General features: G+C 36.7%; 1 protein-coding gene across 4 annotated transcripts in view; it reads left to right on the top strand.

Annotated features, from left to right (window-relative positions):
* Positions 1-271: 271 nt before the first annotated feature.
* LOC136037009 (malectin-A-like) overlaps positions 272-19,559 on the top strand; it is a 36,265-nt gene continuing 16,977 nt past the window's right edge. Inside the window, exons 1-2 of one of the 4 annotated variants that reach the window (XM_065719422.1) lie at positions 272-428; positions 16,966-17,328. In XM_065719422.1, the coding sequence (XP_065575494.1) occupies positions 381-428; positions 16,966-17,328 (411 nt within the window). In that variant the 5' untranslated portion in view covers positions 272-380. The other 3 variants (XM_065719421.1, XM_065719423.1, XM_065719420.1) reach the window with 3 other exon arrangements.

Below are 19,559 nucleotides of genomic sequence, written 5' to 3'. Positions count from 1 at the left end.
GTTCCCCCACCCCAAACTCCCCCCCCAATGTCACCAGATCCGGTCGGGATTTAAAATAAGAGCTTTGAGACACAATATCCTTCTAAATATCAAACTTCATTAAGATCTGATCACCCATTTGTAAGTTACAAATACATCTTTCTAATTTTTTTCAAATTAATATAACATAATAACCTTACCCAATTGTAGAAACGAATCATAATTTTGAGTGAGAAGCCCCTTAAAAGTTCAAAGTCTTATCTGTATTACCCCTGTCAAAAGCCCTTTAAAGATAAGAGTTTCAAACAGTGGATGCGTTTAAATACCTACATTCCAGTCTTAACTATACCATAAAAGGTGATAATTGTTTTTCAATGCAGATGAAGTAATTATGAGTGATTATGGAATATAGTAGCTTAAAAAACAGTGAAAAGTTGAATTTTTCTAAGGTAAGCAAGGATTTACACTTTTAATAGTAATATAGGATCAAATTTGACCAAAATATAATCTGTAATGCACAAAAAACTGCGTTATATAGAGGAGGGGGAAGGGGTATAGTTAGGGATCTCAAAATAACTTCCCGGGATATACTTTAGCCTGTAGACACATCCCTGAAAGTTTCAATTCTCTAGCCCAACAACTTTCCAAGATAGCAAAAAGTCAATGGATTAGAATTTTACCCATATTTCACCCTATATTAGTATTATATGCCTAATCATAAATCAGTGATTGCCTTATACAATTTCAGCTTTTAACCTTGTTAAGGCTGTTAAAGTCTATTTCATAACCCTATTTCCATTTTATAGGCATCCCTTTAGCTAATTACTATCTTGCTAATTTACTAACTAATTCAATTATGGTATCAAATAAACTGATTTGTCATGTCACAAAAGTTATGTTCTTGGTCTTTTATAACTGCTTAAGGATAATTTGTTGCAGACACAGATGTCTTATTCTACAATGAAGTCTTTTTGTATAGTGCTTTTAAAAAAAAGCTTCTCATTCAAATTAAACAGCCCTGTGTTTCAGCTGTTGCTATTAAAGAATTAAGACAAAAGTCAAACTTTAGCATAAAGAGCAATATATTTAGGAGGGAAAACCCACCTTATATGCTTAAAAAATTTCAGTTTGTTTAACTTCTAATGTTGCTTTTTACTTTTAGATGAAAAAACTTGTTTATTATTTTTTTCTTATTTAATTTCTGGTCATTTTTTTAATAGTGCTGGGAAATATTACCTTAATTACTTAATTACCTTAATTCGCACTTCAGAGCAAATTAGTTGCAAGAACTGTGATGCTCCATAGTTGATGATTGTGATAGATCTGGTTGCTGTGCTAAGGTCAAGCAACAAACCATAGGGACTAGAGAGTGCTGGAGAGATGCAATTTAAGCCCACTCGGTAACAGTGATCACATGGTAGGTATGGTTCAAGGACCATTCTTTAGCAATTTAGAGTCAGCACAACAGCAACTTCAGATAGAGTGTGTGAAATGGTTGGGTATGACAAGCCGCATCATCCTTCAAGCTAACTCTCTATTGTCTTCCACAACTGTTATGGTAGTGAGGGCTGGGAGGGGGTTTCCCACTGGAATCTCCATGGTTTGGCCTCCCATTCCTTGTTGAGCCTCTTTTTGAATTCCTTGGGCGAGGTTGCTGAGACTGTCTCTTGGCTTAGTTGGTTCCAATTGTTCACCATTTGCTGGCTGAAAAAATCTAGTCAGACTTCGGTGTTAACGCTGGATTTGAACAGCTTTTTGGAAAGTCCTCGTGTTTCATGAAAATGAAAATGTTTGTGATACCTTGGATGTGAAGGAAGATTTGTTTAGTGAGGAAGAATTAGTGACAGTACTAGAAGGATTAAAAAATAATAAGGCCCCAGGTGCTGATAGTATGATTAATGAGTTCCTTAAATATGGTGGCTCTGAAGCTAGGAATAAGCTACTGAAGATTATGAACATGATTTTTGAAAAAGGGGAAGTACCCAATGATTTTAGGAAAACCTTAATTAAACCACTGTATAAGAAAGATGACAGGAGTGAGTGTCGTAATTATCGAGGCATTAGTCTGGTCTCTGTAGGTAGCAAATTACTGAGTAATATGATACTTTTTAGACTAAGACATGCTGTAGACAAAGTTTTAAGGGAAGAACAATGCGGTTTTAGAAAAGGAAGAGGATGTGTCGACCATGTTTTCACTCTTAGGTTAATAATTGAGAAGTTCCTTTGTTGTCAAACACCTTTGGTCCTTAGTTTTATCGATTATGAGCAAGCTTTCGATTCTGTTGATAGAACAGTGTTAACAAAGGTCTTATTGTTATATGGTATACCAGAAAAATACATTAAAGTGATTTGTGCTATGTACGAGAATAATACTGCTGCGGTTAAGCTAGGAAATGAGGTTAGCAACTGGTTTTATATTAAATCAGGAGTTAAGCAGGGTTGTGTTCTATCCCCCTTTATATGGATCATTTTGATGGACTTTGTCTTAAGGAGCACAGGAAAGGCAATTGGAGACCATGGAATCAAATGGGGACGAAGAACGCTCCTGGACTTAGATGATGCTGAGGATTTAAGCATATTAGATGAAAGTGTGAGCAAAATGAATGAATTTTTAGAGGTTTTACGAGTTCAGGGTGCTAAAATAGGCTTGAAAATTATTGTTAAGAAGACTAAGTCACTAAGGCTAGGAATAAGTGAAGATGAACAGGTGACATTAGGTAACGAAAAGATTGATCAGGTTGGGAGCTTCAGTTACCTTGGGAGTATTATTAGTAAAGATGGTGGGAGCAGTGAAGATGTTAAAAGTAGAATAGCTAAAGCTCAGGGTGTTTTTTCACAGTTAAAAAAAGTTTGGAAGAATAGAAAGATAAGCCTACAAACCAAGATTAGAATATTGGAAGCTACAGTGATGACTGTGGTCAAATATGGCTCTGAAGCATGGGCACTCCGAAAAGCAGATGAAAATTTACTAGATGTTTTCCAGAGAAATTGCCTACAGATTGTTCTGGGTACCCGGCTGACTGACCATATTTCAAACAGTAGGTTGTACAAAAAGTGTGGTTCAATCCCGCTTTCTGGGGCTATAATGAAAGAAAGGTTGAGACGGCTAGGCCACATTCTACGGATGAAGGATGACAGATTACCAAAGATTGTCCTTTTTGGCCAACCGTCTGGGGTTACACGGAAAGCAGGTCGTCCTTGTCTGGGTTGGGAGGATGTCATAAATAAAGATTTAAAGGAAATGGGAACTTCCTGGGAGGGTGTAAAGAGGGAGGCTTTAAATAGATTAGGTTGGAGGAGGAGCGTGCGTAGCTGTGTTGGCCTCAGGCGGCTTGGTGCTGCAGTGAGTTATTAGTAGTAGTAGTAGTAGTAGTAGGGCTGACTGCATAAACTGTCGATGGAGTTGGTGGCTCTCCTCTGGACACCCTCAACAAGCTGGATGTCACTCTTGTAAAAAGGACCAGCAAGAAATGTTCCGAAATCTAGGATTGGCCTGACCAGAGCTTTATATAAGTTCAGAAAATATTGGCTTGTCTTCCATAAAACATTACTTTCCTATCAGAGATTCCCTCCATAGATAGTTCATCCCACTTACCCCCCCCCCCCTCCTGTCTTCAGGAATAATTATTCTTCAAGTAGTTTTATACTTTTTGGAATCATTAATTACTGGCCAATACTAAAGAGCTAAGTATAACTTAATAAGTCCATTTAAGGGCTGAATTTTACCTGAAGAATACCTAGGTAGCAACTAGCACATTTGATTAGAGCTTCAGAAAGAACTCATTGGGTTTTTGTTTGTATTCTACTGATGTTAGCAATCAGGGGTGTATTTTCATCAAAATCCTGGGGATGGGGAGTTAGAGCCAATTTTCCCAAATCAAGTGAAAATGACAGTAACAATAAAAAATGAGCCATTTGGTGCCATAAAGGTACTATCTAGTACTGTAAAACTATTATAGAAGTATTTTGTTGTACTATAAAGGTAACTATGTACTTAAAAAAAAACTTATCTGTTTCTCTTGATGCTTGAAATATGCAGGTTTATCTTATTTTTGACAGGATTGTAGAAGAAAATAAATATCAGCTGCAGGGCAAACTGGGGTCTAGCAGAGGGGGCAAACCAAAGTCCTTGAGAGGAAGTTGCCCCCCTACCCTATAGCAAATTATGTCCTTGAAATAAAGGAACCTTCAGGAGAGAATTATCTTAAGGGAAGAATTTAGAAAAGGGGAGAACTTCAGAAAAGAATTTAGAGCATGGATTACCTCTAGCAAAGAGTTATGTCACAGGAAAAATGTCTTGAATTGCCTGCTCCTCTTTCCCATCTCAGAGTATCCTAAGTTCAAGTAAAACTACTTTATATACATCTAAAGCACTTAAGAGGTAGAGAAACAAAAACTTTAGAATTAAATTAAGAAGATAAATTATGTCATGGAAGATGTTGTTGAATTCCCCCTTCTCCCCCAACTCAAAAATTTTGAAGATTCTACTTTAGATACTTTTTAAATATTTCCAAAGCACTGAGAGACAGGCCAGTAAAAAATCTGAACTGACTTTGAGAGGACAAATTCTGTCACAGGAAGATATTTTTGACTTCCCCCTTCTTCCCCAACTCAAATATTTCAGAAATTCTAGTTTAGATACTTTGAATATTTTTCTGAAGCATTGAGAGATACACCAGTATAAACATCAGAATCAACTTTAGAAGACAAAGTATGTCAAGGGAAGATGTTTTTGAATTTTGCTGTCTCCTCCAACTCTAAAATTCTAGTTCAAACACTCTTTATCATGGTTACAGCAGTAGCTGCAACCTATTAAAGAGCAAATCTATCTCAAAATTTTGATTTGACAACTTTAGGAGAAGGGGGCTTTTTGGGGAGGAGGTTAACTGCCCTCCTTCCTTCTGGTTACTTACAAAGGGTAGTAGCAATTTTAATTTCCATTTGAATGAACCTTCAAACATCTGTTTTTGATGCTCTGGTAACCCTTTACCCTGGTAAAAAAAAGATAAGAAAGTCATGGGTGCTACCCATACAAAAAAGTGATTTTCCTTGTTGTTTAAGGTGATAGACTAATTATACTATGCAAGGGTTTTGACCATGATGATTCCAATGGTGTAATTCTTATTTTGATTTGATACCATTTTCTAGGAGTTTTAGGCTCTTTTTCAGAATCACCATAAATTCATTTTTGCAATAGATTTTTATTTTTTAAGACAAACTGAAATAATAGTTACCATTCCTGAATCGGTTTCTGATGAAAATATTTTTTTTTAGGCAATTTTTTTACTTTTGGCTACTATGGGCTGCAGTTTGCTATTTACTAGGTTGCAGCTACTGCTGCAATCATGATAAAAAAAATCTTTAAACTGGAATATTGGAAATTTTTGAGTTGGGGGACAGGGGGGAATTCAGAAATATCTTCCCATGACATAATTTATCTTCTTAATTTGTTGCTGAAGTTTTTGTTTTTCTACCTCTGATTGCTAATCTAGGTAGAATACAAACACACAACCCAATGCATCCTTTTTGAAGTTCTATCCAAATGTGCTAATTGCTTCCTAGGTGAATTTCAGGTAAAATTCAACTTTTAAATGGACTTATAAAGTGATATCCAGCTCTTTATTCTCAGCCAGTAGTAAATGGTTCAGAAAAATTAAAAAAAGCTACTCAAAAAATTATAATATTTACTTAGGTAACCTTGAAGGGTTAGGGCTTTTCTGAGGGAAATGTGCAAATAATTTATCAGTTTTATGACTATATCCCTTATTTATGCTAATGCCAAATTTGATGGTTGCTTTTCTGACAATACACCCTATCCTCCTTCCCTTTGATGGTCCTACAGTTAGTACTATAGAATGAGAAGCTTTTTTAAAAGTACTATACTAAAAGATTTTGGTTTAGAGTGAAATATAGAGGATGGGGTAACCTCCCTTATATACATAATAATTTCTGTTCATATTGGGAAATTGGCTCCGACTTTCCTCCCTCCCCCCAAGATTTTGACTAAATTATGCCACTACTTTATTTTAGCTCTTGTAAAATGCTGCAACCAATTAAGAAGGTTTAAATGGCAGTCCAATCATTTAAAAAAATAACCAAAAGTGGTTTTACCTCTTCTAGTCAAATAACACACCTGTGTCTGCAACAAATACCCTTAAGCAGTAATGACAAGCAAAAAGCATCTCTGTTTTGACATCACAGAAAGGGTTTATTTTATGCCATAAGCAAACATAAGCAAGACTAGTTAAAGCGATGGCTATAAAATGGAAATAGGATTGTGGGATATGCTTTAATAAACAAGATTAAAAGTTGAAATTGTGAAAGGTAAGCACTGGTTTATAATTATAATACTAATGTAGGATGAAATATGAGCAAAAACAAGTAGCAATGTGCAATACTTTGCATTGTATGTAGAGGGGGTAGTAGTGGAGGTAGTTACTTCAAAATACCTTCCCAGGACATACTTTAGTCTGTAGACCCATTCCTGAAAGTTTTATTTTTGTAACCTCACCCCTTTCCAAGATAGTCAAAATTAGCTAAAGAAGAATTTTGCCATAAATAAAGACAAGCAGATATGAAGTCCCATAATAGCTCAAACATAAAAATTGAAATTGTGCCAAAACAATATTTTAAATTAATTTTCAGTTATCAGTTTCTCTTTCTCTGGTATTTGTTCTGAAAATCCAATTATTGTTATTTAAGTAGAATTTTAAGTCATATTAATGTTTTTTTTTGTAAAATTAGAAAATGTATTTACAGGTCTTTGGAACATCGTAAATTGGGACTGAATAAAGTTGTGAAGCTGAAAACAGTTTTCTTTTGCTTCAGTTAAGCAGAAGATCTGTTTTTGTATAGTTGGGACTATTATAAAGGAACTACTATTAAATTTTCTAAACTACTTAATAAAATTATAAAATACTTGCTTAACTTATATCATTTCTAAATGCATTTCTCTTTTTTTTACCCCAACTTATCCTCATATGCAAGTATTTAGTCCAAATTATATGTTTTCCATGGATTTTTCTTTTTCTTTTGTTAATGTTGATTCAATTTTCAAGCAATAGGTTGAAAAAAGCGATGTATGACACTACATGGGAAATATATAAATTGTGCAATATATATGCCATTAAGGGGTTTTGGGGTCAAAGTAAACTGAGACACTTTTAGGAATGATATAAGCAAATATTTTAAGGTTGTTTTCAGAATTCTATAATGTTTCCTTCTCAACATCCTCGACTATACACTTGTATCAAATGAAGTAAATAGCCCATAATAGCAACATCTCTCAAACCAGCTGGTAAAATGACTTGTCAGTTGGTAAAATCCATTGTCCCTACCCTGAACATTTTGGACAGTAGTGCCTCTAAAGGTTGTAATGCAATAATGCTTATATAATATTCTTTATATTCAAAATATGCAATAATGTTCCTAGACTATAGTATAAAGTTGAACAAAAGCCTTTTCTATGACCTCTTTGGATGGAAGTATTATAATAAGAAAATAATCTAATGAACCAGAACCGAAAAGGTCAAAGAGATTGGCTTCCACTGTTGCATTGAAAAAAATAAGAGCAATAAACTATATGTAATTAGTTTATTAGGTATAAATTTTGTTTATTTTTATTCATGTCTTTCAGTTTTACTGCTGATGATGAACACTGTATATGTGTTCGAAATATCCAGTCAAATAATTTTATATCTATTCACTGTCAATAAAAAAGGTTTCATCCCTATTTTGAACTGTTTTACTTTCGTTATTATGTTGGAAAATATAGTCTGTATGTATAGAGTCGATTGTATATTTGTTTGTCAGACAGGGGGGACATTACCCTTAAGAAATGAAATAAGTAAGTATTTGTAAATGTTTTAAGGTAGCTTTCCGAATTTTCTCATCATTTTCTAATTAAGAACAAGGTGTCTTTTTATGTGTCTCTTCAAGAGCTGAAAATAAAATTGGAAGAGTAAGTAAACAGTATGTTTGGGAAGATACAAGACACATCAAGAGGTGTGCTCACCTTTTGCCTGGTAACAGAAAAAAAATCTGAGTTTACCTGTTTACCCATTGTTTTTTATTGTTCGAATTGTTACATCTCTTCATTACACAGGCATTTTATTCTTTATAACATCATATTTGTCAATAAAAGAGCCCAGTTTGACAAATATGTAGTTCAAACACGTGTAGAAAGTCTGAATGTCTATTCTTTAGACATAGAAACCCAGGTCATCTTGAACAGAAAAGTAAGAATATTACATCCTTCCTCTTTTCCAAACTAGCAATCTTGTACAAAAATTAATGAAAACAAATTCCCTTTTAAACCACAAAAACACACTGTCATAATAAATTAATAACGAACAAATACAACGTAGAGACAATAGGGAAATTTTTTTCTCAAGACAGTGGAAATTATTTATGTAGATATTTCGGCCCTATGTCCAAGGGCTGTCTTCAGCACAATACAAGAATAAGAGAGAAACTATGTATATATATATATATATATATATATATATATATATATATATATATATATATATATATATATATATATATATATATATATATATATATATATATATATATAAAAGAACTTACATCAAATTGTGAGGATTAAAACTGAATAATTAAAAATACTTTTTAAACTTTTAAAAAGTGTTTTTAATTATTCAGTTTTAATCCTCACAATTTGATGTAAGTTCTTTTATATATATATATATATATATAGTTTCTCTCTTATTCTTGTATTGTGCTGAAGACGGCCCTTGGACATAGGGCCGAAATATCTACATAAATAATTTCCACTGTCTTGAGAAAAAGAAAAAAAAAATTCCTATTGTCTCTACGTTGTATTTGTTCGTTATGGAAAGACAGTGTGGTCTTCGTCGCTATTTTTAATAAATTAATATATCTCTTTGTGAGGAGGTGCTAGGCTTGCTCCTCTGGTTTAATTTTTTTTTTACCACAAAACACAATGCCATAATAAATTATTGTATCTCTTTGTGGGGAGGCGCTAGGCTTGCTCCTCTGGTTTACTAATGTTTTTAATATTCACTTTACTTTGAAGGGGGGACAAGGATAACTCCTCTAGTTTACTGATTATTTCTTTTAACAGGTAAAGCCTCTGGATTGACTTCTCAGAGTGGCTGGTACAGGTTATGTACAGGGTGTCATAGAATTATGTATGGGTCACGCCACTGGTGCTTTGTATGGGTATGGGCGTGTGAAATGCTTGGCTATAAATGTGATTAAGGGGCTGCTGAAGGTTTTCGTCTGGTATTCTAGGGAGGGAGGTAGGCATCATTTCTGATAGACTCAGAGGTAAGCATGGCATTTCTACATGGGGAATATCTTCAGTTTCGATGGTGTCTGGCGACTAAGGTTGCTGACAGAATATCTTATGTGGTGTCTGTTCCTTCTCTAGGTTGCTGTGTTGTTTGTCTTGACTCTGTAGGATCTCAGGGTCACATCTGCTCCTTTTACAAAGTTCGCCTACCATAGTTTGCCATGAATTTGGGCCTCTACTGGCTGTCCAATTTGCAGGCGTTTCAATTCCTTCAATTGTTGATCATAGTACTTGTTCTGATGTGACTGTTGCTTCATTCAATTCTTTTAAAACTGCTTGTGGTGAATGGTCTTTGTGCAAGCAACTCTTTGGTGTATGTGACAGTTGTTCTGAGGTTTCTGTTCATTAGCAATTGGGATGGGGAGGCCAGACCATCAAGTGGGGTGTTCCTGTGCTCTAGAAGCACCAGCTTGAAATTGTTTCCAGCAATATCGGTTTTCCTCGGGATATCTTTGGCTGTCTGTATATACTTTTCTACCAATCCGTTTGATTTGGGGGAATGTGCTGAGGATGTGGTCTGAGACATTTCCCAATTCAATATGAATTTTCGGATGACAGATGGTGTGAATTGTGGGCCATTGTCTTTGGGATTGGTATGGGAGTGTCTTTCAACACAAAAAAGGAGTGTGTCTTGGTATCTGTTGGTGTATGTGCAATTAAGGCTGCTAACGCTGAATGTTGGGATTTTCTATCCCCAAAAACTAGTAAGGATGTGTAGCATTTTATTGATTTTGGGCTTTGGTTTGAAAGTATTAGAAACTCTTTCAGATATGATATTTGCTTGGGCACCAGTGTCAGATACTGATTTGTTCATTGATCGTGAGCTCTACATATGGCTTAGCATCATATTTGTCCCTGTTTATAGTATCAGTGAAGAACTCAATCCTGCTGTCAGGTTGATGCTTGTATGCTTGATGTTGCTGATTTATGATGTTCACCATCTTTTTGCTGCTTTTGCATACCTTTGCAAAGTGGCTTGGTTTGTCACAGTTGCTGCATACCTTCCTCTTTGCGGGAAATTTGTGGAAAGGTGAGTACTTTCCTCCACAGAAATAACATTGTGTTACTGGTGGGGCATGTTTTGATTTCTTTGCTCTCCTGACAAAATCCACTTTATGCTTTATGTGTGCTTCTCGATAAGCCTGGCTGCCACATGTATTGGGTTGTGACATTGTCCTGGGCTGCACTTGGGTATCTATGTGTGTTTGCACAATAGTCATTGCTTGTGACAGAGTTAGATTGGAACCTGCTTTGAGGAGTTTCTTGCTCACTTTTGCTGAAGAGACACCACACACAAGTCTGTCTCGTACCATTTCCTTTCTCATGGCTGTTGTGGAACATGCACATTCACAAGCCGGATGATCCACTGGTTCACCAGTTTATTGATCACGTTTATGAAAGAGGCACATTGCAAACACAGTATTGCTTTGAGGGAGGAAATATTCACTGAAATTGTTCAAGTATGGTTCAATTTTGTCCTGTTCTTCATCTGCGATTGTAGATGTACTGAAGATATCTCACTCTTTAATTCCAAGCCAGATCACCAGAAAGGTGCATTGCACTTTTTCTGTCTTTCCACTAAGGGTTACTTGTAACATCAGCTTTGCATGATTCTTGAATCTTGTCCATGCCTCTTTGGGGTTGTCACTTGTCCAATCCATTGCAGGGTATGGGACGTTGGCTTCCATGTTGTTCTATAGGATTTCTGGCATCATGTAAAAAGTCTCAACGTTTATTTTTTAGACATAGAAACCTAGGTCATATAGAAGAGAAAGGTAAGAATATTACACATGGATGAAATTTGAAAGATGCATACAATTCCAGCCAGTTGAAATTCTCTGCACATTATATAGTAAGAATTTTATTGCTATGACATTTTCTTGTTGGTTTGTATATAGCCTATATCTTAACCCAATAGGGGGGAGGATTGTTACAGTAGTAACTTTTGTATTAAGAGATTGTACTGGTTGGGGGAATTGAATAGCATAACTCTTTTGCTATTTTAGTGTCTCCTTCAGACAAGACAATAGAACAAAGTGATGCCCAAAGTTGGCACAGTAAATGTTGTGTGCCCTATATACACAGGAATTTAACCATTTTCTCATGAATTTTTGGGTGATACTCTCTAAACCATGGCCTCTGCTGTACCTGACAGTAGCAGAGGCCATTTTCATTAACCAAGATTCCAATTCTTGTTTATTGTATGTTTGTTGATTGTTGTTTGTTTGTTGTCATTTTGTAACCAGACGAGCCTATAGATTACTCTGTTTTCTGTTTAAAATGAATAAAAATAAATTATGTCTACTTTGGGGCATTATATTTTAGTGGTGACATTCAAAGTATAACCTTGATGTAGGTTAAATTTTTTTCAGTCCGAGTTATCAGTCACCATGATCAGTTAAGTCCCAATTTAGTGCAAACAAACAACGAAATTCAAGTTGTGGACTGACTTGGTATTGCAACAAAATAAGTTCTGATTCAGTGCACAAAAAAAACAAAAAAAAAAAAAACAAAAAAAAAAAAAAAACCTGTGGTTCTGTATAGACACAAGGTTAATTCCTGACTTGTGCAAAAGCAGGATAGTTCCAGGCAGCAGAATTCAGAATTTCAATATTGTCGGAGAAATGATCAAAGCCCTGGTTTCATGTACAAACAAGCCAGTGTCTGTGTAATCAAAGATGTCATTTTTTAGATTTTTCTTCAGTTTTCATTAAACTTATATATAATTGTCTTATTGTTTCTGTTTCTTGTCGAATATTTTTATCTTTCTTTAACATTGGAAAAATCAGCCTTTTTAACACATTATCACTTCTATATTTCATAAGATTATTGAACGGTTGCATCATGACATTTGTTAAAAACAGGGTTTTAGAGTGCAAGCAGTAACTTGAATATAGGATTGTCAATGAAAGTTTATTTTTGATAGATAGTCTATAATTTATCCCAGGGAAGAACTAAGGTAGATAGGCATAGAGTAAGGATAATTCAAATTCTCTAAAAGTTCTGTGAGTACTTTGAAGGCTATTATTATTAGATCATTGTCTTATTGTCGCTCTGAGAAAGGTCACGTTTCCCAGCACAAACACAAAGCAAGTCACGTTTACGGATTCTCGCACAGGGAAACTTTTCAGTGCGTTGTTTTTACATTTGCAGTGAACGGTAATACGACTTACAGAAATTGCCCACTGTGACTATGAATTTGTCTCAGAAATAACCCCAAAAGTGTCACTGAATACCCATTCAAAATTTAAGGGATATAAGACTACTGATTCACTTTCCATAGCCTGTAAAATGATTCCCTAATGATATAGAAATCTGAGGATATGGTATTTAATGCTTTTTATGGCACTTGGTACTAACCAAGTGACATATAGCGATCGCAAATTCTGTCGGCCTGTCTGTCTTTCAGTTTGTCTGTCTGTCTGTCCCGGTTTTGCTACTTCAGGCACTTCCAGGCAAGCTACGATGATGAAACTTGGCAGGCGTATCAGGAACTGGAATAGTTTAAATTAAAAATTGTCGTTTTCCCGATTTGACCATCTGAGGGAGGGAGTGGGGGGCCGGTTAATTCAGAAAAAATTGAAAAAATGAGGTATTTTTAACTTAGGAAGGAGTGATTGGATCTTAATGAAATCTAAAGTTTGGAGGGATATCGTGCCTCAGAGCTCTTATTTTAAATCCCGACTGGATCCGGTGACATTGGGGGGAATTGAGGGGGGGAACCTAAAATCTTGGAAAACCCTTAGAGTGGAGGGATCGTGATGAAACTTGGTGGGAAAAATAAGCACAAGTCCTAGATACGTGATTGGCATAACCGGGACGGTTAATTCTGAAAAATTAGAAAAATGAGGTATTTTTAACTTACGAAGGAGTGATCGGATCTTAATTTTATTTGAAATTTGGAAGGATATCATGTCTCAGAGCTCTGATTTTAAATTCCGACTGGATCCTGTGACAATGGGGGAATTGAGGGGAGGGGGAACTTAAAATCTTGGAAATCGCTTAGAGTGGAGGGATCGGGATGAAACTTGGTGGGAAAAATAAGCACAAGTCGTAGATACGTGATTGACATAACCGGGATGGATCCGCTCTTTTTGGGGGAGTGGGGGGGAGAGTTAATTCTGAAAAATTAGAAAAATGTGGTATTTTTTAACTTACGAAGGAGTGATCGGATCTTACTGAAATTTGATGTTTGGAAAGATATCATGTCTCAGAGCACTTATATTAAATGTCGACCTTATTCGGTGAAGGGGATGTTGGGGGGGGGAACCTAAACTCTTGGAAAATGCTTAGAGTGGAGGGATCGGGATGAAACTTGGCGGGAAAAATAAGCACAAGTCCTAAATACGGGATTGACATAACCGGAACGGATCTGCTCTCTTTGGGGGAGTTGGGGGGGAGGTTAATTCTAAAAATTAGAGAAAATGAGGTATTTTTTAACTTGCGAATAAGTGATCATATCTTCATGAAGTTTCATGTTTAGAAGGACTTCAAAACTTAGATCTCTCTTTTTTATCCCGACCGGGTCCAGTGTCATTAGGGGGGGGGGCGAAAATCTTGGAAAACGCTTAAGGCGGAGAGATCAGGATGAAACTTGGTGGAAAGAATAAGCACAAGTCCAAGATAGGTGACTGACATAACCGGACCGGATCTGCTCTCTTTGGTGGAGTTGGGGGGGGGGGGTAATTCGGAAAAATTAGAAAAAATGAGGTATTTGTAACTTACGAACGGATCATCAGATCCTAATGAAATTTGATATCTAGAAGGATCTTGTGCTTTAAAACTCTCATTGTAAATCCAGACCAGATCCGGTGACATTGAAGGGAAATGGAGGGGGAAGCCAGAATTCTTGGAAAACGTGAAATCGAGGTATCTTACGAATTGGTGATCGGATCTCAATGAAACTTGATATATAGAAGAATTTTATATCTCAGATGCTCCATTTTCAATTCGAATCGGATCCAGGGACATAGAGGGTTGGAGGGGGGAAACATAAATCTTTGAAATTGGAAATCTTGGAAAACGCTTAGAGTGCAGATATCGGGATGAAACTTAATGGGAAGAATAAGCACAAGTTATAGATACGAGATTGACATAATTGGTACGGATCCGTTCTCTTTGGGGGAGCTGGTGGTTGTTAATTTGGAAAAGTTAGAAAAATTGAGGTATTTTTAACTTAAGAACGGGTGACCGGATCTTAATGAAATTTGATATTTAGAAGGAATCATGTCTCAGAGCTCTTATTTCAAATCCCAACTAGATCTGTTGACACTGGGGGGGGGGGGGAGCTGGAGGGGGAAACCAGAAATCTTGGAAAATGCTTATAAATGTCGTAGATACGTGACTGACGTAACTCGACTGGATCCGCTCTCTTTGGGGGAGTTAGATGGTGGGATTCAATGCTTTGGCAAGTTTGGTGCTTCTGGACGTGCTAGGACGATGAAAATTGGTAGGCGTGTCAGGGAGCTCTACAAACTCGCTTGATAAAGTCGTTTTCCCCGATTCGAACATCTGGGGGGCTGAAGGGAGAGGAAAGATTAGAAAAATTGAGGTATTTTTAACTTGCGAGTGGGTGATCGGATCTTAATGAATTTTGATATTTAGAAGGACTTCGTGACTCAGAGCTCTTATTTTAAATCCCGACCGGCATTAAGCCTCTGATTTTCCTTTTAAAGCAATCTATTGATTCTTAGAATTTTGCTAGAGCTCATACCATATGAGCTCTTGGCTCTTCCGACCTCGTCACAAGTGCCATATGAGCTCTTAGCTCTTGTTTCAGTGGGTGGAAGGTTTTTTAACGTTTTTTTTTTCCCTATGGAATAAGTGCACTCGTAAGTTGTTCAGAGACCTAAAGTGGGTAGGAATCTTTCCAGAGGCTACTATTGTTTCCTTTTTTGCCACCTCTATCACTTCCTCTTCTTAATTCGATATATTTACGAAGTCAATCTTGACTTTTCTCGTCAATTCCGCCATTTCGCCATTTCACTGGTGAGTCCGGTGGGTCCTTGATTCCAAAAATTCTATCATACTGGTCAGAAACCACATACAATTGGCATAGATTTCCTGGGACCTGACTAAAAATCTTACTCATTAACCTTCTTGAAAAATTTGATAATGTTTTCATTCCTTGATGAAGTCATAGTCCTTAAAGGTGCCACAAATTCCAGACTAAGCGAAAGCTTCAGATCGAAATCAGAAATTGGCAAAAACCCAGTGGTAAAGCTAGAATTTAGGCAAGACAACACTTCTGTCAAGTTTATCAGCTCAGACTTTTTTCCAGATTAATCTAAATCCGTCGGATTGAGCTTCAAATAATACTGGGGAATATTGGTGGAGCTCATGCTGAAGTACTTTTTTTTATCATGCCAGTTGTTGACCCTGTATTTTTACCACCATTCAGCAGATCTTTTTTAGCTGCTTTTTGTTCTTATGCAGGTTTGGCAAAAGTACGTTTCGCTTTTTGGGTAGGTTTCAAACAACTCTCGATGAAAGTAAAACAGTTCAAAATAGGGATGATACCTTTGTATTGACAGTGATCTATTCACTGTCAATAAAAAGGTATCACCCCTATTTTGAACTGTTTTACTTTCGTCATGGAAAGGCAGTGTGGTCTTCGAAGTTATCTAACTCTCGATGGTTTGAACCTTGGTCATTAAGAAAGCACTAGAATTGCCTACTAGATTATTATCTACTGCACCCTTTAAGTTGCCGCCTTGCAGGAGCCTTGTCACAGGTAGCGTTGTAAACTTGAAAAAACTGTAAACAGAACTCTTGAGATAGTTTTTTCTGATCTTTCAAGTCATATTTAAGGGTCAAGCCCCCCTCTGAGGTATATATTTCTGGGTATAATCGGAATCAGCGGGTTTGATATGACTAGAAACTGCTTTCAGATTGCATGAAAGGGATGTGTCATGGAGGTGTCTACTGGCGCCTGAACTAGAATATAAAGACAAAAAAAAAACTTCCCAAAATGTTCAGGAGGTTAATACCTCTTGTTACCGAGCTAACTGCAGTTAAAAAATATACAACAGGGATTCATGCGAATCTGGATTGGGAGATGGAAGTAATATATTTCGAAAATTTATGAGGGGAGGCACAAAATGTATTTTTCAAAATCTAAGGGGGGGGGTCGAATTTCTTGCTGTTTTCAGTTTCTTTGATGAAAATGCAATAAAAGTATTTTCCAATAAAATTACCCATCAAAAGGTATTTTTCAAAATCAGGGAGGGGTTGGGTGGACGAAAATACCTTTTCCCCTCTCTCCTATTTGACGTCACTGATAATGATTATATTATATTTCACATTCCATATATTCCTTTATTCCTCTACCCCTATTGGAATATAACTATATTCCAAAGGTAGTATTTTGGTCCAGGGCATTTCTAAATTAAGATCTGTGTCCCATTGTTAGACAAAGTATGTTTATTTTTCTTCCTTTCAGGTTAACCCTAGCCCTAGTCATTTCTCTATAGCCCTAGGATCTTCTTTTAGGCCTAGGCATTTCCAAATTAAACTTTGTGTTCCATCTTCAGGTTCACACAAAGTATGTTTATTTTCTTCTTTTCAGATCAGCCCTGGTCGATTTCAAATTAAAATTTATGTTTTATTGTCTGGTTCAGACAAAGTATGTTTATTTTTCTTCTTTTCAGATGGACACATTCACAAGTTTCTGGCCGTTTGTCAATGGTACCCTTATTGTATGTAATTTGACATTGGATTGTGAAGAATTTAGCCCCAAGGATGTAGTTTATGCTGTCAACTGCGGTGGGGACTATTTTAAGGATAGTCATGGGATTAATTATCAAAGTGATAAAAGCTCATCAGGAATTGCTTCAGACTTCGGAAAGCAGTTTCTAGTGTTTGGAAGGGTATCACAATCAGACTCAGTTCTGTATCAGACTGAGAAATATGATCATAATACATTTGGCTATGATGTCCCTCTTGATGGTGATGGGGATTATGTTCTGGTTTTGAAGTTTAGTGAAGTTTATTGGAACTCACCTGGAGCTAAGGTAAAAAGTAATTTTACTTAATTTTGACATTTTTTCAGCAAGAGTAGCAAGTTATACTTGGCAAGGGGTAAAATTTAAGACAGGGAATAAAGATGCAGGATTGGCACATAATTCCAAATTTTTAGCGGTGATAGAATGCATGAATAATAAACACTAAAACCATGGTTTGTTTGCATTATATCGAGGGATTTATACGAATGCCACATCATAGTCACACCTGTTGATAAAAAAGTCAAGTTTTATGAATGTCGTCGTTTTTGTTGGTTTTAACATCCCAATTGTATTTTATAATCGAAAAATCAAAATGAAAAGAAGTATTTTTTAAAAAGCTTGTATAAACAATAATTTCTTTCCAGCTATTCTCTGCTAACACAAGTTATGTACAAGTTTTCGTAGACCTTCTTCATAGAATGCTGTCTATGCATTCGTAGGACCTTCTCATAGGACCTTATCATTTCGTAGACCTTCTTCGTAGAATGATGTCGCCTTTATTGTCAGCCATTTGATAACATTTTCCTTCAGTTCACTTTTATTGCCATAAAAGTGATGAGAAGGGTGGCGATTCATTTTTATTGTAGATAGTCGAGAGGGATGAAATTTGAATTGCTTGTGATGTCCCCTGAAATCAAACGGCAGTCGTTGGAGCTCTATCTTGGCGCCTCAAAGAGTCATGTGTGCAGTGTTTTGGGACATACATTTTGCTGATTGATTTTTCTGTTGCACATGCTAAACGATCAATAAAGAAGTTTTTTGTGAGACGCTTAAAAAGACTGCGCCGAATACAGAACAAGGACCAAGGAATGCTCACAAAGAGTATGGGTTTCATTCATGATAATGCCCAGTTTATACTGTAAATGCAACCAAAGAATTCCTACAGCACATTTGTTTGGACGAGATCTTTGCAAGACAAGATTTTGTTTCTGAAAAATGGCTATTAAAACCCAGAGTGGCCAAATCCGCACTTTAGAGTCAAAAATTACGCACATGACTTACTTTGACTTAGGGCTCCTATTGCATGATATGTGGTGTAGGAGCGCAGCAACTTTCCTCCTCCAGGTGCACCGCTCTGCAGAAATGAGGGGGGTCTCACCAACAGCAATCTTGGTCTTCCACCTGGTCCGAGGTCTATTATTTGGGCGTAACCAACCATGGGATGTGGAGTCAAATTCATATAGGATTGCATGTGCTTTCAGTGGCATCCAAAGGAGATACCCAAGCCCTCGAAGAGTTTGCTGGGAAATTTGAGTTGAGAATGGAACTTGGTGAGCAAAGACAAAGAGCCTTTCATTACTCACAAAATCATCCCGTCTGAGCCTCTTGATTTGATGGGGTTGTTTCGTATGGTTGGCATCTATCGCACTCAAGATATTGGATTTGCGGGGCCATGTCTCAGCCACGTAAAGCATTACTGAGCTGAAGGATGAGTTATGTATTTTCATCTTCATCACCTAGAAACGTGGAGTGGTCTCCAAATGACATTGAGTCTTCAGACGACAGAGGTAGCTTTCGCGATTCGGCTGTCTAGTTCCGCGTCCACGGAGAGCCATTTTTTTTGTTTTTTAGTCAACTTATTTTAAGTCTGACTTGTGCAGCTTCTTCCCGCAGGATATTTACAGCATCTATCAGCTGTTGTATGGAGTCAGTAGTGAGCGCAAGGTTGTTTGTGCAGTCTACGTAGGTCAGGACTCGATCTCTAAATTAGAGGCCAAAGGGCTATCGATCGGTTGTTCGTGTCATGACGGGCTCTATGACGCAATTAAATAATTCTGGGGTGACAGCGCACCCTTGTCGCTTTGTGGGCTTTAAGGCTGCCTTTGATTTTGGCCAACCATAAATCCCTGTGGCTTATAGCCCCCCTTCCCCGCATTGCCAGCCAAATTTTGTCTACTCCTTGAAAAGCTATACAAGGGAACCGTGAGCTGCATCCTAGTGAATGGGAAGCGCAGCACGTCATTTACCGTCAAACCTCAACGCACCGCTCTTAACGCTAAAGTTTCTTACTATTTTAAAATGTAGAGTTAAGAGAAAGAGTCAAACTCTTCTTTTTAAAACAGTAAAAAACTTTAGCGTAAAGAGCGGGGCGTTGATGAGGAAGCAGGCCCTTTCATATACGAAGTAATTTCTGTTCGTTTTAAGTTTTAATGTTGCTCCTTACTTTCATTTAAAAAAAACTTGTTTTTTTTATTTAATACATAATTGGGGTTGCTGATATTTTTAATTTTCATTTTATT

This window comes from Artemia franciscana, chromosome 16, assembly GCF_032884065.1.
Source record: "Artemia franciscana chromosome 16, ASM3288406v1, whole genome shotgun sequence".
Lineage (NCBI taxonomy): Eukaryota > Metazoa > Arthropoda > Branchiopoda > Anostraca > Artemiidae > Artemia > Artemia franciscana.
Note: the sequence above shows the minus strand (reverse complement) of the source record. Positions and strands in the feature narration are given on the sequence as shown.